At 43.9% G+C, this 25956-nt stretch overlaps 1 protein-coding gene across 46 annotated transcripts in view; it reads right to left on the bottom strand.

Annotated features, from left to right (window-relative positions):
- Nucleotides 1–25956, bottom strand: part of GRB10 (growth factor receptor bound protein 10) — a 203955-nt gene that overhangs the window by 140099 nt on the left and 37900 nt on the right. For 15 of the 46 annotated variants that reach the window (XM_074034977.1, XM_074034964.1, XM_074034972.1 and 12 more), the window contains one exon: nucleotides 3634–3730. The exons of 28 other annotated variants lie outside the window; for them this stretch is intronic. Coding sequence is in view for 7 of the 18 variants with exons in the window: in XM_074034958.1 (XP_073891059.1) it covers nucleotides 3634–3684 (51 nt within the window). In the remaining 11 variants the exon portion in view is untranslated. Of the gene's footprint in view, nucleotides 1–3633; nucleotides 3731–22157; nucleotides 22243–25956 lie in introns of all 46 variants that reach the window. 3 more of the 46 variants (XM_074034979.1, XM_045389134.3, XM_065541959.2) reach the window with 2 other exon arrangements.

Raw genomic sequence — 25956 nt, 5'->3', positions numbered from 1 at the left:
AATAAAACTTTATTTTATTTTTTGAGACCGATTCTTGCTCTGTCGCCCAGGCTGGAATGCAGTGGCGAGATCTTGGCTCACTGCAACGTCAACCTCCTGGGTTCAAGCGATTCTCCTGCCTCTGCTTCCTGAGTAGCTGAGATAACAGGCGTGTGCCACCACGCCTGGCTAATTTTTGTATTTTCAATAGAGACGGGGTTTCCCCATGTTGGCCAAGCTGGTCTCGAACTCCTGGCCTCAAATGGTCCACCCGCTCTGCCTCCCAAAGTGCTGGGATTACAGGCGTGAGCCACCACGACCAGCCTCCAATAAAACTTTATTTGCAAAAGGAGGTTGCAGTTCATCAAGCCCTGCACTGAAAGAGCAGGTTCCCCACCTGAAGGTTCAGGGACACAGCACTGAAATGGAACCACAACACACACCTTGCGGCGTCCTGGGGCTGGACGACGTGTATGTGCACTAACATTGTTGCTCCTATCTCCACCAAAAGCCGAGGCTCTGAAGGGCAGGATGGCAAGGAGAGTTTCTAAGACAGCTGATTTCTAAGCATGATTGTTTCTAATTCAGAAATCAGGAAACTACGAAAATAAAAATATTGCTTTTGGAAATTCAACAGTAAATTTAATCACCTCTATAAAATTCACACGCAAGTGTTTCATTTCTAATGCTCAGTTCAACTTTGTGTACAGACGTTTGTAGCCAAGCGCATTTTACTTCCTATTTTGCATTTTTCTGAAAGATAATAAATGTTGCTTTTATTTACCATAACTTTTGTCATAGGTGCATAATCCCTTCTTCAAAAGCCTGGAGGCTAGACATGGTTAAGAATTCAGAGTTTTTGGGAAGGGAGAACAATAACATAGTGTCCACGTCAATGAACACAGATGTGCAGGGCCTAGAGGGAGCCCCATAAACCCCATCCCACTTCCGGGGCAGACCCCGTGGTCGGCAAAGCTCTGGACAGACCACACTGGACTCTGCCGCAGCATAAGAAGAAACTTCTTGAGTCAGACTTTTTGATTTTAAAGTTGCAGACAATGAGCTACAGGACCCTACTAACAGAGCCCCCCCGAAGACCAAGGCAGCCGGCCCTCTCTCTCCCATTGTCCCATTTTATTTGCTTCAGAATTAGTATCATTATTCACAACTATCTCACTTGCCAGTTGTTCCATGTCTGTCTCCTCCACTGGGATGCAGGAGCCCCAAAGATCTGTCTGCTGAGCTCAAAGCTGGCTCCCTAGCCCAAAACATGTGCCTGGCACCTGGCTGGTGCTCTACCAAGATCCAAAGAATTAAAGATCACAGCCCTTGACTCAGCTTCTAAAGGATGACCAGGCGCTGGGTAATTTAGACATATTTCCTCTAATCCCCACCACAACCCGGATACCATTAACCCTTTTCTACCAAAACCTCTGTATGGAAACTGCGGTAGGGAAAGTTGCAGGATTTCTCCAAGGTCAGAGAATTATGATGTGTCACGTTCTAAAGGAAAAAACTTAAGTCTTAAAAGTGAAGTGGGTCATCCCCAACCTTGCCAGAACCCCTCGCCAACTGCTGCCCTCCAACAGCAGGATGATTAAATGCATACAATAATTTTGGTGCTTAATATGCATATTTTAAAAAATCACATCAGTGACTCACGGACGGAACCACCTATCTAACCCTAGCCACTGCTGCAAGCGAACAGCTAGAATTAGAAAATTATTTGTATGCTGAAGGTTTTAAGAATAAATTTTTCTCTATAAAACTCTGGAGAGATTTATCTAATTATTATTATACAATCGCAGATTGCTCAAGACTGGAACCCATTGTAAATCACCCCGCATTCTGAGAAATTCTGGAACTGTCATCTTATTTTCCAGGAACAAGGGACATATGCTGCCAAGTCTTGCTGTTAGATTTTTTAAAGAGTAAGACAGTGCTTTCAAATGGCCCTGAGAGGCACTGAGTATTTCCCCAAAACATGACAGCACATGGCAGGGATGTCCACCCTTCCTTCCTGGCTTCCTGGCTCCAGGAAAGCAGCCTGGGGCATCGGTGACTACAAACACCTAACAAGGCCATCAAGGGAGGAACTGACTCAGCTTGCACATCTGCCACTTCTGTAGGTACCAGCAGCAAACTGGAAATGCCAGGAAGGGAGGGGACGCTGACAGAACTTCTGTGCCATTATCTGGCCCTAAAAGCGTATTCTATACCCAGCCGAGGACAGCACTACTAAAGTGACCTCAGAGAGCCTTTCCCTTGGGGATGTTGTTCTTGGAGATCACTGATTGCACTCTCTTGGGACTGAGTAGGAAGCAGCAGGCAGGGGTGAGGGGTGCAGTCGGGCCTGGACAACTAGCTGACGCTAACTGGCCACACGAGAACTGGACTCGTGACCCGTGGGTGCAGCACAGAGCTATAATCAATGGGGGGAGGCAACCACAGCCTCTTAAAGAACAAGAAAACAATTATGCAGAGGCAGAGGCAGATGCCTTTTGCAAAGCTCACGAACTACACAGACCCAGGGGTCACCACTAAACTTCACAGTTCGCCAAGGTTTTAATCCTCTTTTCTGGCTTGTAACCAATTTTGGCTTTGTGTCACATTCGATGATTAGAATGAATGGTATTCCTAATCTTCGGCCTTTCTTCGAAGGTTTGTTTCACTTAGATACCAAAAAAAAAAAAAAAAAAAAAATGTTCAAAGGCATCTTTTTGCAGCCATAATGCTATAGGCAATTTCTCATCACAGTAGCTAAAAAGAGACTTCACAGACTAAGAGAGAAAATAACAAGTTCAAAGAAGTGCAAAAACCTGACCAAAGCCAGAGCATATGAAAGGACTTCCAAACCTAGGACTGCTCCAGCCGAAAAGTCACAGGCCTGGAAGAGACGGTGTAAGTACTTCCAATGACAAAAGCACGAGTAAGGATGAATCAGGACTCGCGAATTAAATCTAAAGAACCAAAGACCATCCCCTAAAAATGAATCCATCTACACCGCCAAGTGCAATTCAAATAAAATCTGTTTCAGAAGATGAAGGGAAGTTGGAGATGAAACTGTTCTAGCAGCCCATGAAGAAGAGCCAGAGAAAGTGAAGGAACAGAAATGAACTTGTTCTCCCACAAAATTCCACCTGGGGCTCTCCGGAAAGGAAAGAGCCAATCTGTGGAGAGGACTCCCTCTAGAACACCTGTTAAGACACCAAGCCCTTTCTCCTTCCCACTCCCTCATGCCATGAGCACATGACTCCAGGTGAGTGTCCTGACATCCACCATCACTGCAGAACCTGTCATCAGGAGTGTCTGGCCCAACCCAGGAGGTGAAAAACACAGTGCCTGCTTCATTCCAAACATGGAAGCCTGGATCTCAGTGAGCAACTCTGTACTACAACCAAACTCTTTTAGAAAAGGACGCACAGTCAAACAGGAACATGACTGCGCTATCTTACAAGGCAAAGTAAGACACAGAAGACCGAGGCAGAAAGGGCAGTGGGTCTCTGCATCATGGGACTTGTCACCAGCCCCTGTTCCAGCGTGTCCTGGTGACCTGAGAGTGACAGAAACGATCCATGGCTGCTGCCAACATGTGTGCCCTGGCCCTCGACCAGCACCATCGGCCCAGGATCAGATATACGTGCTCGCCCATACCTGGTAGTACGGATGGTGCAAAAAGGAATCTGGGCAGCCAGCTAAAGCCATGGGTTCCTTCTGCCTTCTTCAAATTACATTTACTGCGCAGCAGCACCTGGAATAAAGACAGACTGTGAGAAGCCAAGCCAGAAAAAAAAAATCCACTACTTATGGCTGGTTCAAGTGTGACGTGTCTGAATGGGCAGCTCTTGGCCTTAGCTTGTAGGTTCAGTAAGGACACTTGCTCAGGGCGCCAGTTTTTTGCTGACATGCAGAGATGGTCCCCAACTATGGGGCCTTGAGAGGTCATCTGTGAGGTCAAAAGTCTGTGGGGTAGAAGGGTGCCCAGAGTGGTGAGGGTGACATCAGATCCTCTAAATTTAACTCACACATTCCCAGCACTCCTCTGCACTGCCTCACCCTTCTTCCCTATAGCATCTATTAACATCCTGCAAACGGCATCATGCTTTCACAAATAGGGATTCAGATAAATTCCAAAGAAGCCCGGAAGGGGTTATGTGTGTGTTCGGGGCCAGGACCACGGAACATTTGAGTGAACACTAGCTCCACCAGCCATAGAACAAGTCGGAATTCTCAGTGGACATTCAACCCAACAAACTCATTACACACTCTCCCCTGCAGGCCACGGCACCTAGTACCGAATAAAATGAGGGATATTAATTGTAACAATCAGAATAACAACAACAAAAATCAAGACAAGACCCTGTTATGGGATGCACTATATCCTCCCAAAGTTCCTAAGCTGCAGCCCTAACCCCTAGTACCTCAGAATGTGACTGCATTTGGAAACAGGGTCTTTAAACAGGTCATTAAGTTAAAATGAGATGATCAGGGTGGGCCCTAATCCAATACAAGCGGTGTTTTTATAAGAAGAGAATATTAGAACACAGACTGGTACAGAGAGAAGACCATGTCAGGACACCTTGAGAAAATGAACATCTGCAAGCCAAGGAGACAGGCCTCAGGAGAAACCAAATCGGCCGATACCTTGATCATGGACTTCCAGTATCCAGGACTGTGGGAAAATGATTTCTGCTGTTTAAGTCCCCTTGCCCCCTCCTCAGTCTGTGGCACTTTGTTACGACAGTCTTACTAAACTAACACAAACCCAAAATATAAAATCACTACGAAATTCTCATCACAGCGAAAAGGAACAGAGGAATCCCAGATCTGTGAAATTTACTACCAACCATGTTTTCTGCAAGAGTTTCTCTAGAATCCCCCAAATCACCAAAGAATGGTCCCAGAACACTTTGCTGGGGCTGAAAGGAACCGGTCGAGAGCAGTGGAAGTACTGGCACGATGAAGGCAGCACGTCCACGACCTGGCTCAGATGTCCCCAACCTACTGAGTGAGAACTGTGGCCAGGATCCACCCTTTGCCTCTGCCACAACCAGCAGCCCCAAGGCCTCAGCCTTTCCCAGTTCGCAGTCAGCCTGTCCTCGGGGTAGCTGGTGTTACACGTCAATAGCCCAGGCTCTAATTTCCAGTCACTTAGCCAAACACTAGTCTGGCTGTTGCCATGAAGGTATTCTGTAGGAGTGGTTAATGTCTATAATCACTTGGCTTAAAGGAAATGACCCTTAACAGAGACATTACCCAATCCACAGAAGGCCTTGGGAGCAAACACTGAGATTTCCTAGGGAAACAAGAATTTAGCTTAAAGACTGCAGCAAACTCCTGTGTGAATTTCCAGTCCGCCTGCTCTGCAGATTTCAGACTTGCAAGCTCCTTAAAATAAATCGTTTTATATATTGAATACATATGAATATAAATATTTATATATTTAAATATATATATATTTATTTTCATACACATATAGGTGTGGGTTCACTGTACAGGCCATCACCCCTAGCCCTCCATGTGGACCAGTGCCCCAAATCATTTGCTGCCAGATCGCAGGACCACGCCAGGGTGTCTCACGCGGGCAGCCAGGCGGCCTCTGCCTCCCACACTAGCAAACACAGTCTTGTGCATCTCCTCACTCTGTACCTTACCCCACCACCTCCCATGTCCTAGCCCCATCTCTGAACACTCCTTCTGCCTTCTCCCCTACCTGCAGGGACCTGTTTCTCTCCCCTTCGCCCACGTCTCTGAGGGCCTGGGAGAGGAAGGAGTGTCCTCTTGGCCACCTTGCCCGCTGGGTGACGGTTCTGCCGCATCCCACCAGGCTGCCCACGCGCCGCACGCCTCCCTGCTGTGGTCATCTCCCAGTCTCCCAGCTCACCCGTGCAGACCCACTGGCCGTGACTATTACACCTTCTGGAATTCCTGGATGTGTTCAACATATTGAAATATGTTCTTATTTTCTCCCTGAAGTTTCAAACTTAATGTGTGTTAAGACTGTCAAAAATATCACTTAATATGCCAGTTTTATTACCTAAATATCACCTTTGTAAGTATTTGCCAAAGGAGATTGCTTCTCAGCCAGGAAAATGTGTGTCCCATAAGCCCAGTGGAACAGTTTCCTCGGGACAAGGAAACTATAGTTAGATACAGTAAGAGGGCTGGGCTATCTCTGGTCTCTAATAAAACGTAACCAATCCACAGCTAACATTATGCTTAATGGTGAAAGATGAAAAACTTCTCCCCTGAGATCAGGAATAAGACAAGGACGCCAACTTTCACCTCTTCTATTTAACATAGTATTAGAAGTCCTAGCCAGAGCACTGAGACAAGAAAAAGAAATAAAAGCCATCCAAACTGAAAAGGAGGAACTAAAATCATCAAGGTTCAGAGATGATATATGATATCTTATATGTAAAAACCATAAATATTCCATAATAAAAAACTATCAGAGCTAGTAAATAAGTTCAACAAAAAGGTACAGGATACAAAGTGAACACGAAAAACCATTTGTGTTTATAAATTAAGAACAATCCAATAGATACTTAAGAAAACAATTCCATTTACAATAGCATCAAAAATAACAAAATACTTAGAAATACATGTAATCAAAGAGGTGAACTACTTGTACACTGAAAACTAAAACATTGCTAAAAGAATAAAGACATAAATAAACGGTAAGACATGCTGTGTTGGAGGAACTAATATTGTTAAGATGAAATACTACCTAAAGCAATCTACAGATTCAATGCAATCCCTATCAATATCCTACTGGCATTTTTTTTGCAGAAACAGAGCTGAGGGTTTGTGAAGGGCTGATCCTGTAAAGTTCTGCAAGCAAGCTGGCTAAGACTTAAAGGGGATGATTTAGGTTTTTTTGTCGGTTGAACATTAAAATGAAAGCACACAGATGCAGGGCCAGAATGTGGGCCCATGTGTCTGAATAACAGGGTTTCCTTAAAAAAACTGATCTGCTATTCAATGAAAAATTGTAAAGAGCTCTAAAAAGTTTATGAAAATCCTACCTTGTGGTCAAACTAATTAAAACTAATTAAAACTAGATAGATTTATAAAATGTTATTAAAAAGTAGCTTTAGCATTAAAGATGCACTAATACAAACATGAAATTTGGTTTTCTCTTTTGAAAAAGATTTTATATAATATTGTGACAATGAAAGATTTTTTGTTTGCCTTTTGAGTAAACTACACGGGGAAAAAAAAAAAAACTGGAAGAGAAAGAACAAAAAACAAAAGAAAAAGCCATCCTAAAATTCATATGGCTTCTCAAGGGACCTGAACAGCCAAAACAATCTTGAAAAAGAACAACACAGAGAACTCACATTTCCTGATTTCAAAACTTACTAACGGCTGGGCATGGTCGCTCACGCCTGTAAACCTAGCACTTGGGAGACCGAAGCAGGCGGATCACTTGAGGTCAAGAGTTCAAAATCAGCCTGGTCAACATGGTGAAACCTCATCTCTACTAAAACTACAAAAATAAGCCAGGTGTGGTGGTATGTGCCTGTAATCCCAGCTACTTGGGAGCCTGAGGCAGGAGAATTGCTTGAACCTGGGAGGTGGAGGTTGCAGCGGGCCAGAGATTGCGCCACTGTACTCCAGCCTGGGCAACAGAGCCAAACGTCATCTCACAAAACAAAACAAAACAAAACAAACAATAACAAAAGAACTTACTACCAGGCTACAGTGATCAAAACAGTCTGGTAATAACATAAGAACTAACATACACCAAAGGAATAAAACAGAGAGCCCAGAAATAAATCCTCACATATATGATCAACTGATTTTCAATAAGGATGCCAAGACTGTTCGCTGAGGAAAAGACAGTCTTTTCAACAAATGAATGGTTCTGGAGGCTAAGTGTGGTGCCTCACACTTGTAATCCCCACACTTTGGGAGGCAGAGACAGGTGGATTGCTTGAGCCCAGGAGTTTGAGAACAGCCTGAACAACATGGTGAAGCACCGCCTCTAAAAAAATTAGCCAGGCATGGTCATGTGCACTGTAGTCCCAGCTAATTGGGAGGCTGAGGCAGGAGGATCAATTAAGCCCAGGGATTGAAGATGCAGTGAGCTGTGATAACGCCACTACACTCCAGCCAGGGCAACAGTGAGACTGTTTCAAAAAACTAAAAATAAAATAACAATTTTTTTTAAACGGTCCTAGGAAAACTGGACATCAGCATGCAACAAAATGAAGCTGGACTCTAAACTTACACCATAAGCAAAAAGTAACTCAAAATGTATGAAAGACCTAAACGTAAGAGCTAAAACTATAAAACTCTTAGAAGACAGGGAAAAATCTTGAAGACATTAAATATGACAATGATTTCTCAGATACGACACCAAAGGTGCAGGCAAAAGAAAAAATCAACTGGGCTTCACCAAAATTCAAAATGTTTGTGCATCAAAGGACGCTATCAAAAGATTGTAAAGATGACACATAGAATGGGAAAAAATACTTACGAAGCATTTATCTGATAAGGGATTAAAACCCAGAATATATAAATGATATGGTTTGGCCTTGTCCCCACCCAAATCTCATGTTGAACTGTAATCTCCAGCACTGGAGAGGGGGCCTGATGGGAGATGACTGGATCACGGGGGTGGTTTTTAATGGCGTAACGCCATCCCCCTAGTGCTGTCTCATGATAAAGTTCTCATGGGATCTGACTGTTTAAAAAAGTGTGTAGTACCTCCCTGTTCACACTTTCTCCTGCTCCAGCCACGTAAGATGAACCTCCTTCCTCTTCCACTATGAGTCTAAGTTCCCTGAGGCCTCCCCAGCCATGCTTCCTGTATAGCCCGCGAAACTGTGAGTCAATTAAACCTCTCTTCTTTATAAGTTACCTAGTCTCAGGTAGTTCTTTATAGTAATATAAGAATAGACTAGGCACGGCGTGGTGGCTCACACCTGTAATCCCAACACTTCGGGAGGCCGAGGCAGGCAGATCACCTGAGGTCAGGAGTTCAAGATCAGCCTGGCCAACATGGTGAAACCCCATCTCTACTAAATATATAAAAATTAGCCAGGCATGGAGGCGGGCATCTGTAATCCCAGCTACTCAGGAGGCTGAAGCAGGAGAATCGCTTGAACCCAGAGGCGGAGGTTGCAGTGAGCCGAGATCATGCCATTGCACTCTAGCCTGGGCGACAAGAGCAAAATTCGATCTCAAAAAAAAAAAAGAAAAAAAGAAAACAGACAACTACAATAAAGAATGCCTACAATTCAACAACAAAAACCATAAGCAACCTAATTTAAACAGGCATAAAGGGCTTGAATAGACATTTCTCCAAAGAAGACATACAAATGGCTATAAAGCACATGAAAAGGTCCTCAACATCACTAGTCATTGCAGAAATGCAAATCAGAACTGCAACAAGATACCACCTGACACCCATTAGGATGACTGATATCAAAAATAATAACCACAAGTATTGGTGAGGATGTGGAGAAACTGGAACCCCTGAGCCCTGCTGGTTGGCATGCAAAATGGTGTTGCTGCGGTTGAAAACAATATGGTGATTCCTCAAAAATATTAAACATAGAATTAACGTATGATCCACTTCTAAGCTTATAGTAGCAACTCCACTTCTAAGCAGAGTGGAAGAGGCTCAGGTACTTCTACACCCACGTTCATAGCAGTGTTCTTCACAATAGCCAAAAGGTGGAAGCAACCCAAGTGTCTACTGAGTTAATGGATAATTCATCAATAGACAACAAACAAAATGTGGTATATACATACCTGGAATGTTAAGGGACACGGTCTCCCTCTGTCACTCAGGCTGGAGAGCAGTGGTGTGATCAAAGCTCGCTGCAGCCTCAAATTCATGGGCTCAAGCAATCCTTAGCCCCCAGGCAGCTGGGACTTATGGAACCAGAGGAGTTCACCACCGTGCCCAGCTAAAAAGCTCACTTCTGAACATCCTACAGTTATACAACTGCATAATCTACTGTGGTACTGTAAAGAGTTCAGATTCTAAATCATCAGCTGATTTATCAAAATATGTGATTCATATTCACAGATAACGAGGAATAGTTTTATAAGCCAGTAGATAGATAGCAGCTTTATGTCTATAATAACTAATGACTTTCTCATTAACCGTTGTCAGATGATTAAGAAATTGTATCAATATCTGTTGTCTTTTTGCTTCCCTTGATTAAAAGGGCCTACTAACAAGTTTGGCTTGCTGTGTTAGTTTCACATTGTCCTTTTAATGTTGAAGGTTAAACCCTCCTTTGTAAGATTACTATTATAAATAATGCATAAAAATCTGTTTATTTTAATTAATGAAAATTTAAATAATCTTCATGATAAAGCTTAAACTTCTTTATTAGACTATAGTTCAGAAAAATCGTTCAGGCAGAGTCAAAAGTTTACTCATTCTAAAGTCAACATTTTTCTTAACAATGCCAATATTTGCACTTCTGGATCCAGCAGCTGAAGTTGAAGGTCTTTGTTTTTCTGATTATATGGGTTGTTTTTTGTTTTTCCATGTTAGGGCAACTTGTACTAGTTAAATTAAAATGATACAATTGTCATAAACTTGAAAAATGTTGCACCCAATAACACTTTCTCTGAAAAGTACACTGGGTGTTCCTAACTGAAATCTAGAGTCTGGCAGACTGTAGATGATACTCTTAAGCCCTCACCTCACAGTTAATTGCAAATTACATTTACGTTGATTTAAACTGTAGAGCGTTTACCCTCCCACCTGAAAAGAGAGTCAAATGGACATCTTCTAACGCAATGCCAGTAAGCAGGTGACCAAATGACACATCTGTGACCAATCCATGCTCACCCTGTCTATCCCGCATGGCACGTGGCTTATCACACATGGCAACGTGCTAAGTGCATGCTAAGAACCCATACAATCCACTCTCATATTTCCTTTTCTGTTCTATTGTATTTATTAAAAACGCTTTTCATGACCTACTAACTTGATTTCCAGACCCGATAACAGGTTGAAACCCACAGTTTGAAAATAGGGCAGGGCTGTGTTTGGGCTTGTGGTCAACATCGGGGTCACCAACTTCAGTTGGAGGGCCCGCTCCCTCACGTCCCCTCCCACGCCAGCCCCTTCACACCCAAGTGCTGCCCAGGGCACAGAGAGGCTGGCGCACTGGCCTTGCCCTTTCTATTCTCTCTTCACCCCTCAGTCCTCACTCCTCTCCTCCCTGGCTCAGGAGAGCCAGAAATGTTCCCAGCAAACACCACAGCTCTTATGCCACCTCTTCCTGTGACTCCCTCTCTTAGAAAACACAGCTCATCTGCTTAAAGGAACCTAGCCAGCCCGGGAAGTGCGTGAGGCTGGAGGGAAAGTCATGTGACTGCGCCACACGAATCCTTTGTTATTTAGCCACAAATCCAAAATGTGCATTTAACACTACTAGAACATTCTATGGCATTCCTTAGGAAATCTACATTGAATGTGTTTTTCAGACTTTCTCCTCTCTTCCCCAGAATGCTGGCCCCCACTTGCAAGACACTCAGATGACAGTCATGTGTCTGCCACACCTGACCCATTCAAGTGGCACGCCATTCTAGCTCATGGCCCTGGTGTATCTTCTCCATGGCAACAACCACTTCCTGACAGCTTCACTTTTGAGACAGTCACAAACCCCATCTTGTTTAAGAACTCAGTCTTGTTCCCTGCTATACCCAGAACAGCACATAGTAAGAGGGACTCATGAAAGATTTGCTGACTAATAAGGGTAAGTTGTATAATTAATGATGATCAGGTTAAATAATAAAATTCAATTTAAAATTTTAGAAAGACGTTTTGAATCTTAAATCATCGTAGAGTTGTTGTTTAAAAAGCTATACCTTCCATAAAAGCCAGAGGATCCTACTCTTTATTAAGAAAAATATAATTGAATAATGTTCATGGTATATTAAAATAATCACATGTAGAATGGAAAACAATATTTACATTCTAAGCCATAATAAACACATAAAAAGAAACTAATAATTCTTTAAACATCAAAGAGAAAATAGATGAAGATACATTTATTCAAAACCCAAACAATTTGCAACAGAAGAGAGAAGACATAGCAGTAAATGTCAGTCATCCAATTCTCCTTTTCAAAATAATAGTCAAAACTATTCTGATGAAAAAAAAAAATACCCAAGGCAAATAGAAAAGCTTTAAAAAGGGAGCTAGAAAAGAAAAAGACAGAACGAGCAGATATAAAAACCAAACACAATGAAAACAAAATAAAAGCAATGGTAGCAATGATAGCCCAGTGTCACTTGAGGCAAAGAAATAATAATCCAAATATTAAAAAGCATTGATAAAAGCATAACTGATAATGAATAAAAACAGTAGTAGGCCTTTAACCTCCAAACAGCAAAATATCAAAATACATAGATCTAAAATTAGAAGCAAGTTTAATAAAAAGTTTACACTTCGATAAAAAGCTTACATTAAAAGCAAAAACTATGAGACTCTCAAGGAGAAAACGAGGAAAACTAGTTGTTGCAGATGTCCTATATAATAAACACACAGGTTTACTATATAGGGCAAAGAAATATAAAATTGGAATAATGGGTAATGAGAAGGCATTAATTGATATTTGTGAAAAACAGGCATTTGCAAATATTTATAAACATTTGCAAAATTATTATTTTTTAAAAATACTAAACCACAAAGAAAAGTAGTGCATTTTACAAAAATGCAAAGCTCTCTGGAGTTACAGAACACACGGCCCCAGTGAAAAACCTGTTACACGCTGCCTCCTCCCAGCCTGCATGCAGCTACAGACAGGACTCCAAATGTCCAGCACTGAGACAGGGACTGTAGGCCAGTGTGCCAAGGGGATCCATGCTACAGCCAAATACAAGAAAACCAGAAATTAGTAACATGTGTTTAAAAAAAAAGGAAAAAAAAAAACAACTAAGGCACTTGAAAATTAAAAACAAGCTCTGGCCTAAATAAATGGTTCAAGGAGGAAATAAAGATACAATACAGTCCTAGACAATTAGGACAATGCACACCCCCATGTGTCAAGACAAATAAAGTGAAGCAAGAGAAATAAAAGAAGAAAAACTCATACCATGAGACACTTGCATCTTTTATAAAGACAAAATAAATCAACACCAACCCATCCATCTTGAACCAGAAAGAGGGAAATACAGTCAAAAACAAATCGGAAAGCAAAGCATGACAAAATTTATTAAAATCCAAGAAATATAATAAACGACAAATCTCTTAAATGTATAGTCAAGAAAAACATACAAAATTTCAAACAATGAAATACAATGATTTTTAATCATACAGTAATTTTATGCGCACCAGTAAAGACACAAATTTTGAACATTACTGAAATGTTAATTTCTACAAAAAAAAGTACATACCCAAATCAGAACCAACTAAAGTAAAAACACTTAAAATATAAACAGTGAAGATGAAATTGAGTAAAACCCAACTCCACCCAGTTACCAATATAAAGAAAGTGAATGGACTTGGATGGAAGAACGAATCAATGACCATAATTTGTCAAGTGAAGGAAAGAAAGATTCCGAAGCACCAGTTAATAGCAGGCATTTGGCTCAGGGCTTTTTATGTATTTTTCTATGTGTAAACACACACACACACACACACACACACACACACACACACACACACACACACACACACCACAGCATCCATTCCCACTGATCACAACGGGAAAATGAAGTGCTGAGATGAAGGCCCAAGGGCTGGTGATGGGACTCAAAGGAGGAGACGGAGCTCAGTCCAGGAGTCCATGCTCTTAACCAGGATCCTACAGTCCTAGGGTTTTCAAACGATGGTCCCTGGACATCCAGCATGGGCATCACCCGGAGGCTTGTTAACATACAAATTCTGGAGCCCAGATCCTGACCTACTAAACCAGAAACTCAGTGGAGGGCGTGGGGTCCCATAACATGTGTTTCCGCAAGCCCTTGGGTGATTCTACTGCTGACCTAGCCCCAACTACTGGACTGCACATTACATCACTAGAGGGAGAGGGGAAGACTCCGCATGCCCAGGCTGCATCCCAGACCAAGGAAAATGAATCTCAGGATGGGGAGGGGTGGGGGGCAATACTGTTATAAGCTCCTCGGGTGTTTCCAAAGATAAGCACCACCACTCATCTCTTCTCTGTAAATTACTGTTCATTCCTATGATGTTTGCAGGGGGAAAATATTGGGGAAAAAATTGAGTAACGCTTCGAAGAATCATATCCTACTTCCTGGGGGCTGGAAAGGGGGAACCTGCTGCTACTATGCTGCTTGAAGTAAAAACTATACTTGGTTCCTCAAAATGCCCTAACTGAATCCTAAGTACTAGATCCCTAGCTAAAAGCTGTGCCTGTTCTGCTTCCTGTCTTTAAAAAAAAAAAAAAAACTCTTGGGTTTTTGGTCTATGCAAATACGAAGAATGCCTTTTAGAACACCAATTTCCGCTTTTCTTCCACAATGCATTGATGGCAGAAGGGGGAGAAGGCACAGATTCAAGAGCTATTTTAATTATCTGAAGAAAGCATGACCTCATTGCTTCCAACTGCACATTATTAGGTACAAGGGTCTATATGTGACCACAGGTATGAGGATGACCTTTGATTTTTTATTCTCGGCAGTTTGAAAAAGACTTGTGTGGCATATTCTATTCAAGCATCTACAGCTCCTTCCACTTCAGTAGTCTGGTCAGCCTCCCGATAGAAAAGAGTAGATTTTTTAAAACAATACATGATCTTGAATCTGTTTCAATGGCTTTGAAATGTAAGTGCAGGTCAGAACACGCAGCTCTGCTAAGCACAGTGCCACTTTACGGTGGCCACATCCCTACTGTCATTTGTGGGAAGCATCAAGTCCCCTCAACAAACCTGTGCAGAGACACTAGCACCATCCCCACTCAACCGATGAGAAAAAATCCAGGTAACTTGGCCAGCAGTCACTCTTGCTGCACAGCTGCATAGTTAATATTGAGATCTGCTCTCCGCAAATCCAGAGCCCGAGTCCTGAAGGACAGCACAGAACCCCAACAGCGAGATCCTACTCAGAACCAGGAGAAGCCGACACCAGAAACTAACTTTCACTTTCTAGGCACCCTCACCACTAGCACTGGTGTCTGAGAGAAGGTCTTCCCTTTTGCCCTGCTGTGGTCCACACACAGACACGAAGGCCCAGGGCAGGACTGTTAATGCAGTGATCCAACTGATTTGAGACCCAGAAAGTCAAGAGAAAACCTGAGCAAAGGTAACCACAGAAAACAGCCTAGGCTATCCACAGGCAGAAGGTCCTCGAATCCCTCCACCCTAAAAGCCTCACCAGAGGAAAACACTAGTCTTTTAGTCCTGAAAAGAGGAGGGGTGAGGAAGGCCACCTCCACACGCAGCCTTCTCAAGCCGCATTCACCGAGAGTGGATACCCCTGCTCTGTGGTAGGCGTACGCAGAGAAGAGGAACTCATGTGCGCAAAGAAGTCTAGACACACTGTGGAACAGGTCAGAGTACTGCCTCAATCATACAGATGAGGACGCAGGCGCTGCAACACCACGACCACAGGACCTCATGGAAAAGAAAAGAAACCACATGGAACCATCACAGGCCAGCAGGCTGGAGTCAAAGAAAAGGACAGCAGGGAGGGAGCAGTATCAGGTGCTACAGAGATCAAAGCATCCTATCTTTATGCACCCCGAGAAAATTGCTGTGGAGAAGGATGGGGAGAGAAGAATAAACATTACACAGCTGAGCACTGAACAAGGTAAGAGTTGGAGCACCAACACCCCATGCAGTTGAAAGTTCATGTATCCGATTTTACTCCCCAAAAACTTACCTATTAATGACCTACTGCTGATCAGAAGCTTTATCAATAACATGAAGTCATTAACACACATTTTGTATGTCATATATGTATTACATACCGTATTCTTAGAATAAAGTAAGCTCTTTGGGAGCACTTCCAGCTTCACTAGTATGGATCCCCTGTGTTATTCAAAGTTTACGGTATTACATTAAACATGAAAAATACATAAGACCCACGAGAGGTCACTTTTTAAGGCAATGAGCAATTTACTGGGAAGGGAGCTTCTCACATGGAGATGATTAGCATCACATGGCATTTTAAGTGTATACTTGTAACATTTGAGCTCACAGCAACAGTGGAATTATCACAGTAGTACAGTAATTATTTCATGACTATGAAATTAAGTGCAGCATGTACTACAGTTAATTCTATGCAGTGATGATTTCATACTGCACCTTCATGGTTTTTTTTACATTTCTGTCAACAAATGGTTCCATGTATGGTCTGTGTTTGTGTAAGTTTTGACAAACTTTAACTTTTTTATAATGGATTTGTATATATTTTACAGTAACAGCCGAGTCTTCTACATATATTCTATGCATTCATGACATAACCTTTTCTTAATTTTTTTTGGTATTTCTAGGCTATGTTGTAAGATTTTTCAAACTGTTGCAAATCTCCAAAAAATTTTCTAGTAATTACTGAAAAAAACCTCACATATAAATAGACTCACACAGTTCAAATCCATGTTGTTCAAGGGTCAACTGTAATTTTAAATTTGTAATGCATATTACTTAAATGTAGATTTAAAATTGAGTTCCTTTTAAAAGAACTTATTTTTCTCTGATATATTAATATTTTTCTAAATTTATTAAAGATTTGTTTCTACCTTTGGAATCCTTGATACTTGAATTTTACAAATTCTTACAAATTACTGAATGCCTTTGGCTGTCTTCCAAGGAATAGATCTTTGTACATTTAAACTATAAAAAGAGAAACAAAAATTAAGAGACCAAATCAATTAAGACAAAGAGGGGAACGATTACCATGACAACACATTACCAACTACACCCCCCACTGGTCCGGAAGCACCGTCTTCCTTTGGGAATAAAGTCAATAGGAAGGAAAAGCAAAACCACTCAGATGTGTCTTTGCTACCTAAAAATACTGAATTTCATCACTGTTGGGAAAACGGCTAGAACTTTATCCGAAAAACAAAAGATGCTCTATAAAACAGCCCTTGGATTTAAACACTTTATAAACTAAATGCACTCCAAAGTCATTCCAATCAACACTAGATGGTAAACCACTTTTCCCTATAATAAAACCCAAATAACTCATAGAAGACGTCTTTTCACCTAAAGAAAACTTTTTAAAGGCCTCAAAAAATTAATCACACTTTCTAGACGCTAAAGTAGTTAATCACACTTTCTAGATGCTAAAGTAAGCTCTCTGGTTAAATCAGGAAATACTGAAGATAGTGGCATCAGATCTTAACCTCATTCTTTTGGCAAATCTTGAACAAGGCCTGTGATTCGCTCTCTTCCCCATCAGGACTGAGAGTCCAGTATCTGAGCTGTAAGGACACTGTCCTGGGTACCGCTGAGAGTGGGACGTGGCAGTGTGAAACCATACAAGCTCCAGAGGGAGCCTGGTTTCTTCCAAGGAAGAGATAAGCTGTACAGATGGTTCCCAACTTGACAATGATTCAACTCAGGATTTTTCGTCTTACGATGGGTTGATGAGGATGTAACCCCATTTTTAGTTGAGAATCTCCTTACAACTTACCACTGGGTTATAGTTTCTACTGAAGGCTTGTCGATTTTGCACCATCAAAAAGCCAAAAACACAAACCATTATTAGATCAAAAAATTAAAATTAAAAGAGTCAAACCGTCATTAAATCAGGCACCATCTACTGTGTTGCCAGCGCTGAATGCGTTTTCAACTTACGACATTTGTGTCTTATGATGGGTCTTTCAGGATGGAACCCTGTAAACCAAGGAGCGATTTCTTTTCTTTTATACCTAAGACTGGGACTCTAATGAAACAAGGGTGGAGTGGGCACCCTCTGGTGACACTGCCAGACCTAGGAACTATGTGGACTTCTGTGAGGGCCTTTTCTCAGCAGCACCAAAGAAGATAATGGCAATCACCAAAAACACTACCTACAGACCGTCCCTGCTGTGCTGCAAATCTTCATTCACCCTCAGCTACTCACTTTCTCCACAAAAGAGGCTTTCTGTCTACTGCCCTAAACCTCTTGCCCCCACCCTTTCCAGTGCAGCATCCCCAAACCCCTTCCTGTAGAACACCCCTATCACTTCAGGGCCTGCACACCACCCAGTCCCCAAGGCTCCCCTGGCCTGTCCCTGCGTGAGCCATTCTGTGCTCTCGCCTCCATTCATGACCTCTTCCTGCCCATGTCCTCCCTCCCTTGGGCCCATGAACATTTCTGTGCATTTCCACTTCAGGAGGGAAGGAAGGGAGGGAGCAAAACCATGTCCTCCTCTAGCTCTAGCGCTTTCTCTCTCTGCATCCCTCTGCAAGTGTTGACAAAGCATGTTTGAAACCCACTGCCTCGCACCCCTCGAATCAGCAGTCTCTCTGAAGCCCCAGTTTCTGCAGCGAAATTCTCTCGAAACTTATTTGAAGCATCAAGAGTTTCCCTCACGGTCTCTTCTCGCTCTCACCCTCATGGTCGCTGTTGGTGGGTACTACAATGAGGAAGCCAGGCTAAGGAGAGACACGCGACTTATCCCTGAGCCATGAGCCCAGACACAGTAGTTGAACTTGGCCTGGGGCTGGGATTCCTGCTTTTGAGGAGGAAATCCGCAAAGCACAGCCAGTCCCCACCGTTCCCTCCAAATCCACAAACCAGAAGGCTCTTACAGTCAAACAAGTTCAGGTTTTCTATGAAGTCAAACGTTTTCCTTTCTTCCAGTGCTTCTTTGAGCCTTTAATCTAGCAAGGCAGCTCTCAAGAGGAAAAGTGGGGTGAAGCATTTTCAAAGATGGTTTTACCCTCTCTCCAACCCTTTTGGATTTTTCTCCCTCCACCCTCCTTCTCCATTTCACCCCCAGAGCTGACTGGGCAGGCACCCACCACACTCACTGTGAGGGTTCTGCTCCAATGCTGAGAAATGGCATGCAAGCATGCAGCAGGGCAGCTCCATGAGACCCCAGCTTCTCTGCTGAAAATAGGCTGCCTGGGAGGAGAGAAGCTGAGAAACCAGTTAGCAGAATTCTGCACCTAGACCTTGGTGGATGCTCATGGGAGAAGCGGTGCATTCTGAATCTAGCAGGTGGGAGGCATGAAAGAAAAGCAGAGTGGAGACCTCTGGCCTGGGCAAGTAGAAGGAGGGCATCTCCAGGCACTGAGATGGGAAAGTTGTGGGAGATGATGAATGGGCAGGATGCATGTGCGCAGGTGGGAAATTCTAGAAGGCAGGACGCGTGCACAGGTGGGATTCCAGAAGGCAGGAAGCATGGATGCAGGTAGGAAATCACAGAAGGCAGGACACATGCGTGCAGGTGGTAAATTCTAGAAGGTAGGACGCACGCATGCAGGTGGAAAATTCCAGAGGGCAGGATTGTTCTCATCCCCGCCTGCTGATGCTAGTGACACCGTTATTTCAGGATGGGGAGGGAGTGGATCTGCTCTAACAACTGAACGTAATCACTCACCCCTCCCCCATCTTTAACGGGGTCCTGTGGATTCAGATTAATTAAGGAAGCCCTAGGTACGGGTTTTCCTCCTCTCTGCCTAGCACCCTGGAGGAGGCCCCATGGCCCATGACGGAGCAGCCATGTGCTGGTGTTAGAGATGGACATCAGACAGTGCACACCTGCCTGCACCCTGCCTGCTGCAGGTCAAGTACCACGCAGATGGACACGAGTGGGCACCACAACAGCCGGGGAGGGCATCACGGCAGATGTGAGAGTTGAACTCGGGACAGTGGTGGAAATTAGGAGTGGAGAAAGGAGGTAGGAGAAACAGCATAACAAAACCAGAGGCGAAGGCACACAGAACAGGCTGGGAGAATGCAGAGAAAATCAGGGTACCAAGGATGGGGTTGGGGGTAAAAACAAGGCTTTGTGTAACATTTATGATGGGCCAGGTTCTCAGCTAAGCACTGACTTCCGTTTTCCTTCTCATTATTCCTAACAATGTCGCTGAGGAGGAGCCTGGGGCTCAGGAATGTAAACAACCCCAGTGTTTAGCTGCTGTGGTGGAGACTGAGGCCTTCGGACCCAATAGTGCCCCGGGAATAGGGACCAGTTGGGGTAAAGGCCAATGATATCCATCTTGACCACAAAGACTCTGAAGTAAAACAATCAAGTTTCATAGAAAGAGTGAGACCCACATGTGCAAAATGTAACTTCTCTAATCCTCAAAACAGGGAAAAGCTACCAGGACATTTGTTTCCAAAAGGCCATAAGAAATCAGAACCTTTACTTTACAAAGAGGTGCTACATTAACAGACTTATTAAATAAAAACTCTTGTTCTCTCACCTATAAAAGGGTGGAATGGGTCTAGACTCTACAATCTACAGGATGCCAAAATTTGTCAAACTCAAATGGTCTAGATGTTTACAAATACGTTAGTCAATTTTATATAAAATGTTGATTTTTTTTTTTTTTTTTTTTGAGATGGAGTTTCACTCTGTCTGTCATCCAGGCTGGAGTGCAGTGGTGCGATCTTGGCTCATTGCAACCTCCACCTCCCAGGTTCAAGCGATTCTCCTGCCTCAGCCTCCAGAGTAGCTGGGATTACAGGCACCCACCACCATGCCCAGCTAATTTTTGAATTTTTAGTAGAAACAGGGTTTCATCATGTTGGCCAGGCTGCTCTCAAACACCTGACCTCAAGTGATCCACCCACCTCGGCCTCCCAAAGTGCTGGGATTACAGGCATGAGTCACCATGCCTGGCCAAAATTTGGACTGTTATAAAATTCTTCTATGTATAATTATGAAATAAAATTTTAAATAATTTTGCTTTGATAAAAATAGATTTTTTTTCTACTGGTTTTTTTCTACTCTGGCCACATTCATCCTATATCACCAGAGCTTCTATAAATAACCTCCAGGAGTTTTTCTTAGAAACTTTGTATAATTTGCAGAATTTGTCACTTTCAAAGCATTTTTCTTCCATTGGTTCTAAACACTGCAATAACTAGGTAATCATCATCTAATGCAATCATCTATATCAATCATGCCCACTCTGGACCCCTAGTCATCAACTTGTTGGTCTATGAAGTAATCCATCAAAATAACCATTAACAGTACAAAGAGAGGGCACCTTTGAAATGTCACCCTCTTCTCTCCTCCATCCCGTCTTCAGGCCCACAGCTCTATTACTTCTGAAAGCATGAAATGCTTTAAATGTAGGTATTCAAGCAGGGTTTGTACTTCTTGTCATAAATCTCATCGCATGTTATTACATTCCTCCATCTTCCTTTAATTGAAACTGTAACTTAAAAAAAATTAATCTTCTTTTCAACTTAGGACAGACTGTAACAGCCTGTTGATCCTGCTACTCCCTTGGTGAGATTGCTGCCAGGCTGGCCCCACTCTCCCGGGTTGGGGCAAAGAAAAAAGCAGAACCTATTTCATGAAGACAGTTGGAATGTCTGGCCTGCAGATTGTCTACAGGAGCACAGAGAAGCCCTCCGGCAGCTCTCCGTGGGAAAGCACCCTAAAACCAGCTCCCTCTCAACCTCAGGAACTGAATTCTCTTGGGAGCTGCCAAGGCAGCAAGTTCTTTGCAAATTTTATCTTCTTTTTTTAATCATAAATTTCAAGGATGATCATAAGCAACATCTTGGTCGACTCTGCTCTCACCACTCATATATAAAACCTTTCTGAAAAGTTGAGTTAACTTCAAATGCTGGACAAAGACCAAAATAAATAAAATGAAAGGGGCTTTCCTGTACCATTTCTTGTCTTCCACCTAAGCAGGTGCGCACACGGAAGAGATACCCAACGGCTGCCACTCTCCCTCCATTTCAGGGCAATCCTGTTCAATAGAAGCTCCAATGATCACAGCACACGTTGAGCCTGCTGAGAGTCTCTCTTAGGGCAAGACAAGTAGAAGTGCTAGGGAACGCAGTCCCACAATTCTAATAACCAACCGCAGAGAGAACCATATAGATGAGTATCACGCTTAGGTTTCCCACACCCACCCCCATCTGTGAAGTCAAACAGCCTGTTGTCAATACCAGAAGAGACAAGTTTGTACATCACAAAAGATACGCAAGTCCCCAATCTAATTATGCCAGCCACTTTAGAAGGAGAGCAAAGATAGCAGATACTCTGGGCAACAAATTACCCTAGGTCTCAGCATCAAGCCTGCACTCATCTCCTGGGTCCCAAAATAACTCACCAACGGTCAGAAGGATGGATGGGCCCTTCCAAATCACAGCCTGGGCTGTCTGAGGACAGCTCTCCCAGGAATCATCTCTACCCACCTATGACGAGAATGGAGTCAATAAATAAGGGTACACTCTGAGGGTCCACAGTGGCTTGCTTGGCCCCCGAGCCTGCAGATCAGACTCGCCAAGAATTAATGAAGGCAGTGACCCACGGGGACCGAGAGCTCGCTGACCTACGAGAGAGGCGCCACGCCCCGGCCTTGGCTTGCCTTGGACACTGCCCTCCTCACCACTCCTACCCCCCTGTATCAGGCCAGAGCTCAGACTCCAGGTAGACCCACCGCCATGTCCAAACCAGATGCCCAGGACCTCAGCAGGAAGAAATCCAATCCAGAAAGAAAGAAAAAGGGAAGGACACCACTTTCCTAGAAGCCTAGAAAGAAGTTCAGATACAGAAAGAAAGCAATCTACAGAAGCTGTGTCTGAAACGGCAAAAACCTGGAAACAAGCCAAATGTCCATCAAGAAGTGGATGAATGAGCCAACTGGGATGCATCTATACAATGGAACACTACTCAGCATTAAAAAGGAGTGAACTATTGATAGACGAATCTCAAAATAAATAGCCAGAGGCCAGATAAAATAAATTGATTCCTTTATGCAACACTCTAGGAAATGTAAGCAATCTATACTGAGAGAAAACAGATCAGTGAAAGGGTGGGAAAGAAGAACTGCAAAGGGGCACCGGGAAGTGTGGGAAGTGATGAATATTTTCATTACCTTGGTTACTTGATGATGGTTTCACATATGTCAAAATGCATCCATTTGCACATTTTAAATATGTGCAGTTTATTCTGCTCAATGTATTATATCTAAATTGAGCTGGTTAAAAAAAAAGAATGAAAACAATTTGGGGGCAGGAGGATATCAAGGAATTTGGTGTGACCAAGAACAAGTGGAGCGATTCTCCTTATTTGTGGTACAGTTAAGGGCTTTAAAGTCACCTCAAACACTGAATTACTGAATGGTGAGTCTCTGGCCCTAGGGGAAATACAGAGTTAGGTTTCTATGAGCTGATCACATTTTCAACAACCAATCAATACGTAACCTCATTTTATGTGTTTCTGTTTAAAGACACTTTACTTAAATAAACTGTTGAGATATCTCGCTGGTTGATCAAGGATGCCAAGGGGCATGAATGACGCCTGACCCAAGCTTCCCTGCACAGTCCAGTGAGGAGAAGTTCACACAAAACCACAGAGTCAGGGTGTGCAGGTTAAGTGCCCCAAGTGAGGCAGAAACAAGACAGTAAGAACTCCACAGAAGAATGCGAGAGGGCTCTCCTATGCGGAGGACAGTGAAGCAAAGTTATTAGGGGGGAAAAATAAGGGGCTACAAAAATAGAAAAGGATAAACAGAACCAGGGAGGCTCAAGTTACAGAAGCCAAAAGTTGAGAGGATGTCAAAAAAGGAAGGCTGAGGCAACATCAAGGTACATAAGAGTTTCTGAAAGAACTTTCCTTCGGGAAAGGCTATGGGACCTTGAGGAGCAAAACGGTTGTATGGCACAACTGTAGAAGTTTCCTGCCCTTGGAAAGAGAAAGGTGAAAGGCATACCATTCTTGGTTAGTTTCTGAAAGTTTTTTAGTTCAAACTCTCCCATAAATGGGAAAGAACCATGCATCGGAGCATCTGGGCAGAGAAATGGTCTCTACCCTTAGCCAAGCTCTGTGTCGCTAAGGTAGATTGGTGTCATGATAATGAGCCCTCCCCTGACTGCATCCCAAGGGTGAGCAGGGCCATGAGAGTTGCACTCCTGTGTGAGTAAAAGCCCAGCAAGAGCTGTACCATCACAGCTGGGCCGGTCTCCATTGGCCGTGAGCAGGAGGCAGAGCTCTTTCCTTGAGGCCGAGCCCCACAAGGCAGAAGCTGCTGCATGCACACTGAGTTTGGGGATGTGATGCTTTGAACCCCAGGAAACCCCTAAAACTTCTCCCATGAGAACAAGACAAGTAACCAAAAATGGGGACAGAGGAAAGCTAAGCTATGGTCCCCAAGGAATCACAGGAATGAGGGAAACACTCGGAGGTCTCTTTGGGACCAAGAGCTAATGAACAGACACTGAGACCATTAGGATCATTTGCATATTTCTGCCTCTCCCTCCTTGACCCCAAAACAAACAGGGCTGGCTTTTAGAGGCAGTGAGCAGTGAAGAATGGTAGGAGGGGTGCCCTGAGGGCCCAGCTGATTCTCCCAAGTCTAGTGCCAAGGCCGTCACTACAGGGTCTGGGATTCCCACCTCAGGCCCCATCACATCCAGGCCTGGGTGCCTTCATCTAGACACTCTGCAAACTGAAGTCTACTCTGACAATAACTAGTTCTTCTCAGACTCTATTATTTTGTTTTGTAGCAGCTTTCTGAAACCCCAGGGGATTGGGCTTCAACTGTTAGGTCAAGCAAAATGTGAGCTCTTAATAGGATATCTTTCTACCAGAAATACATTCCTTGCAGGCAGGAGCTGGGGCCATCTTGTGACCATGTTGCCCCAGCACTTGGACAGTGCCAGGTACCAAATGGGTGCGCACGTTCACTCATTCACTTGATGGACACGGGGGAGCCCATCTGAGAGTCCCAAGTCAAGGAAAGGTTTCATGGCTTATGAAGTTTGGAAACTACTTCCCAGAGCACTCCCTGGAAGGCCATGCCTCATTCAATACCTGCTGACCCCTCGAGGGACTCAAACTTGTCAAATGGGGCCACAGATGGCCACAGACTCAGCGTCTCCCTCCCTCCTGGAGGACGGAGGAGGCACCCCACCGAGTGGAGCCACCACACAGGTGGACCTGCTCCATAAGCTGCCAGTGATCATCAGATTTCAAGCCAAAAACACAAAGACTAAGTGGGAAACGAAGTTTTGTTTCAATGCCATGTTCATGCCTAGCAGTCCCTAATTAGGCAATTGGAATGGAGAGGCTGGGAAGGAGAGTTCCCTTTGAATGACATGGCCAGTAAGAAAAGGCTGGAAGCGCAAGGCTGTCAGGTGATCCAGGAAGTGGGCGCTGGGGCTGATGAGAGATGGCTTTTTGCCATTTTCAGATATGTCTCTCCATCACTGTAAAGCCTTGCCAGAAAGAAAACTCGTCCCAAATCTCGAGGAATCTGAGCATCACTCAGAACAAATCTACGTCACCAATGAAGGATCTTGGGCAATGCACAAAGGGGCAGGAGGGTCCGAGGAGGGCAACCACCTGCCTGTGAGCACGGCATTCCCTGTCGCAGCATCGCAGGGCCGCCTTCCTGCAGCTCACACACCTGCCTGATGGTTCACGCACTGCACATCATCTGCAATGAGCAAGAGGCAAGACGAGGGCCCCAGCTGCCCTAGAGCCCTGTCCTGGGTCTCAGACATGGAAGGGTAGAGCTACCACCGGTCACAAAGAGGTGGCTTTTTCTCTGATCCATTCTGAGACAGGGAGGTCTGCTACCTTCACTTACCTACGCTGTGAGGAGGAGGGCAAAGGACCTGTTTTACAAAAGACAGTCCATCCCAACAGCACAGCCCACTTCCCCGGCAAGGCAAGGCAGTGGATGTTGGGGGAGGTCACAGTTCATGCATGACCAGGGCGGGAGCTGCGGGAGGCTCCAGCTCCCCCCTCCTCACTGGCGCCAGGACCCTCTCTATGCAGGGGCACACACTCTCAGATAAAAAGCAACGGCAGTGTGAGCTGTCTGGCGAGAAGAAGGAAAATGTCCACATGTGCACCTTTTGAATTTAGAAGGGGATGTGTAAAATGTCACTCGGCATCTAACA

The sequence above is a fragment of the Macaca fascicularis genome, chromosome 3 (assembly GCF_037993035.2).
Source record: "Macaca fascicularis isolate 582-1 chromosome 3, T2T-MFA8v1.1".
In the NCBI taxonomy this organism is placed as follows: domain Eukaryota; kingdom Metazoa; phylum Chordata; class Mammalia; order Primates; family Cercopithecidae; genus Macaca; species Macaca fascicularis.
This window is presented reverse-complemented; position numbering and strand designations above follow the sequence as displayed.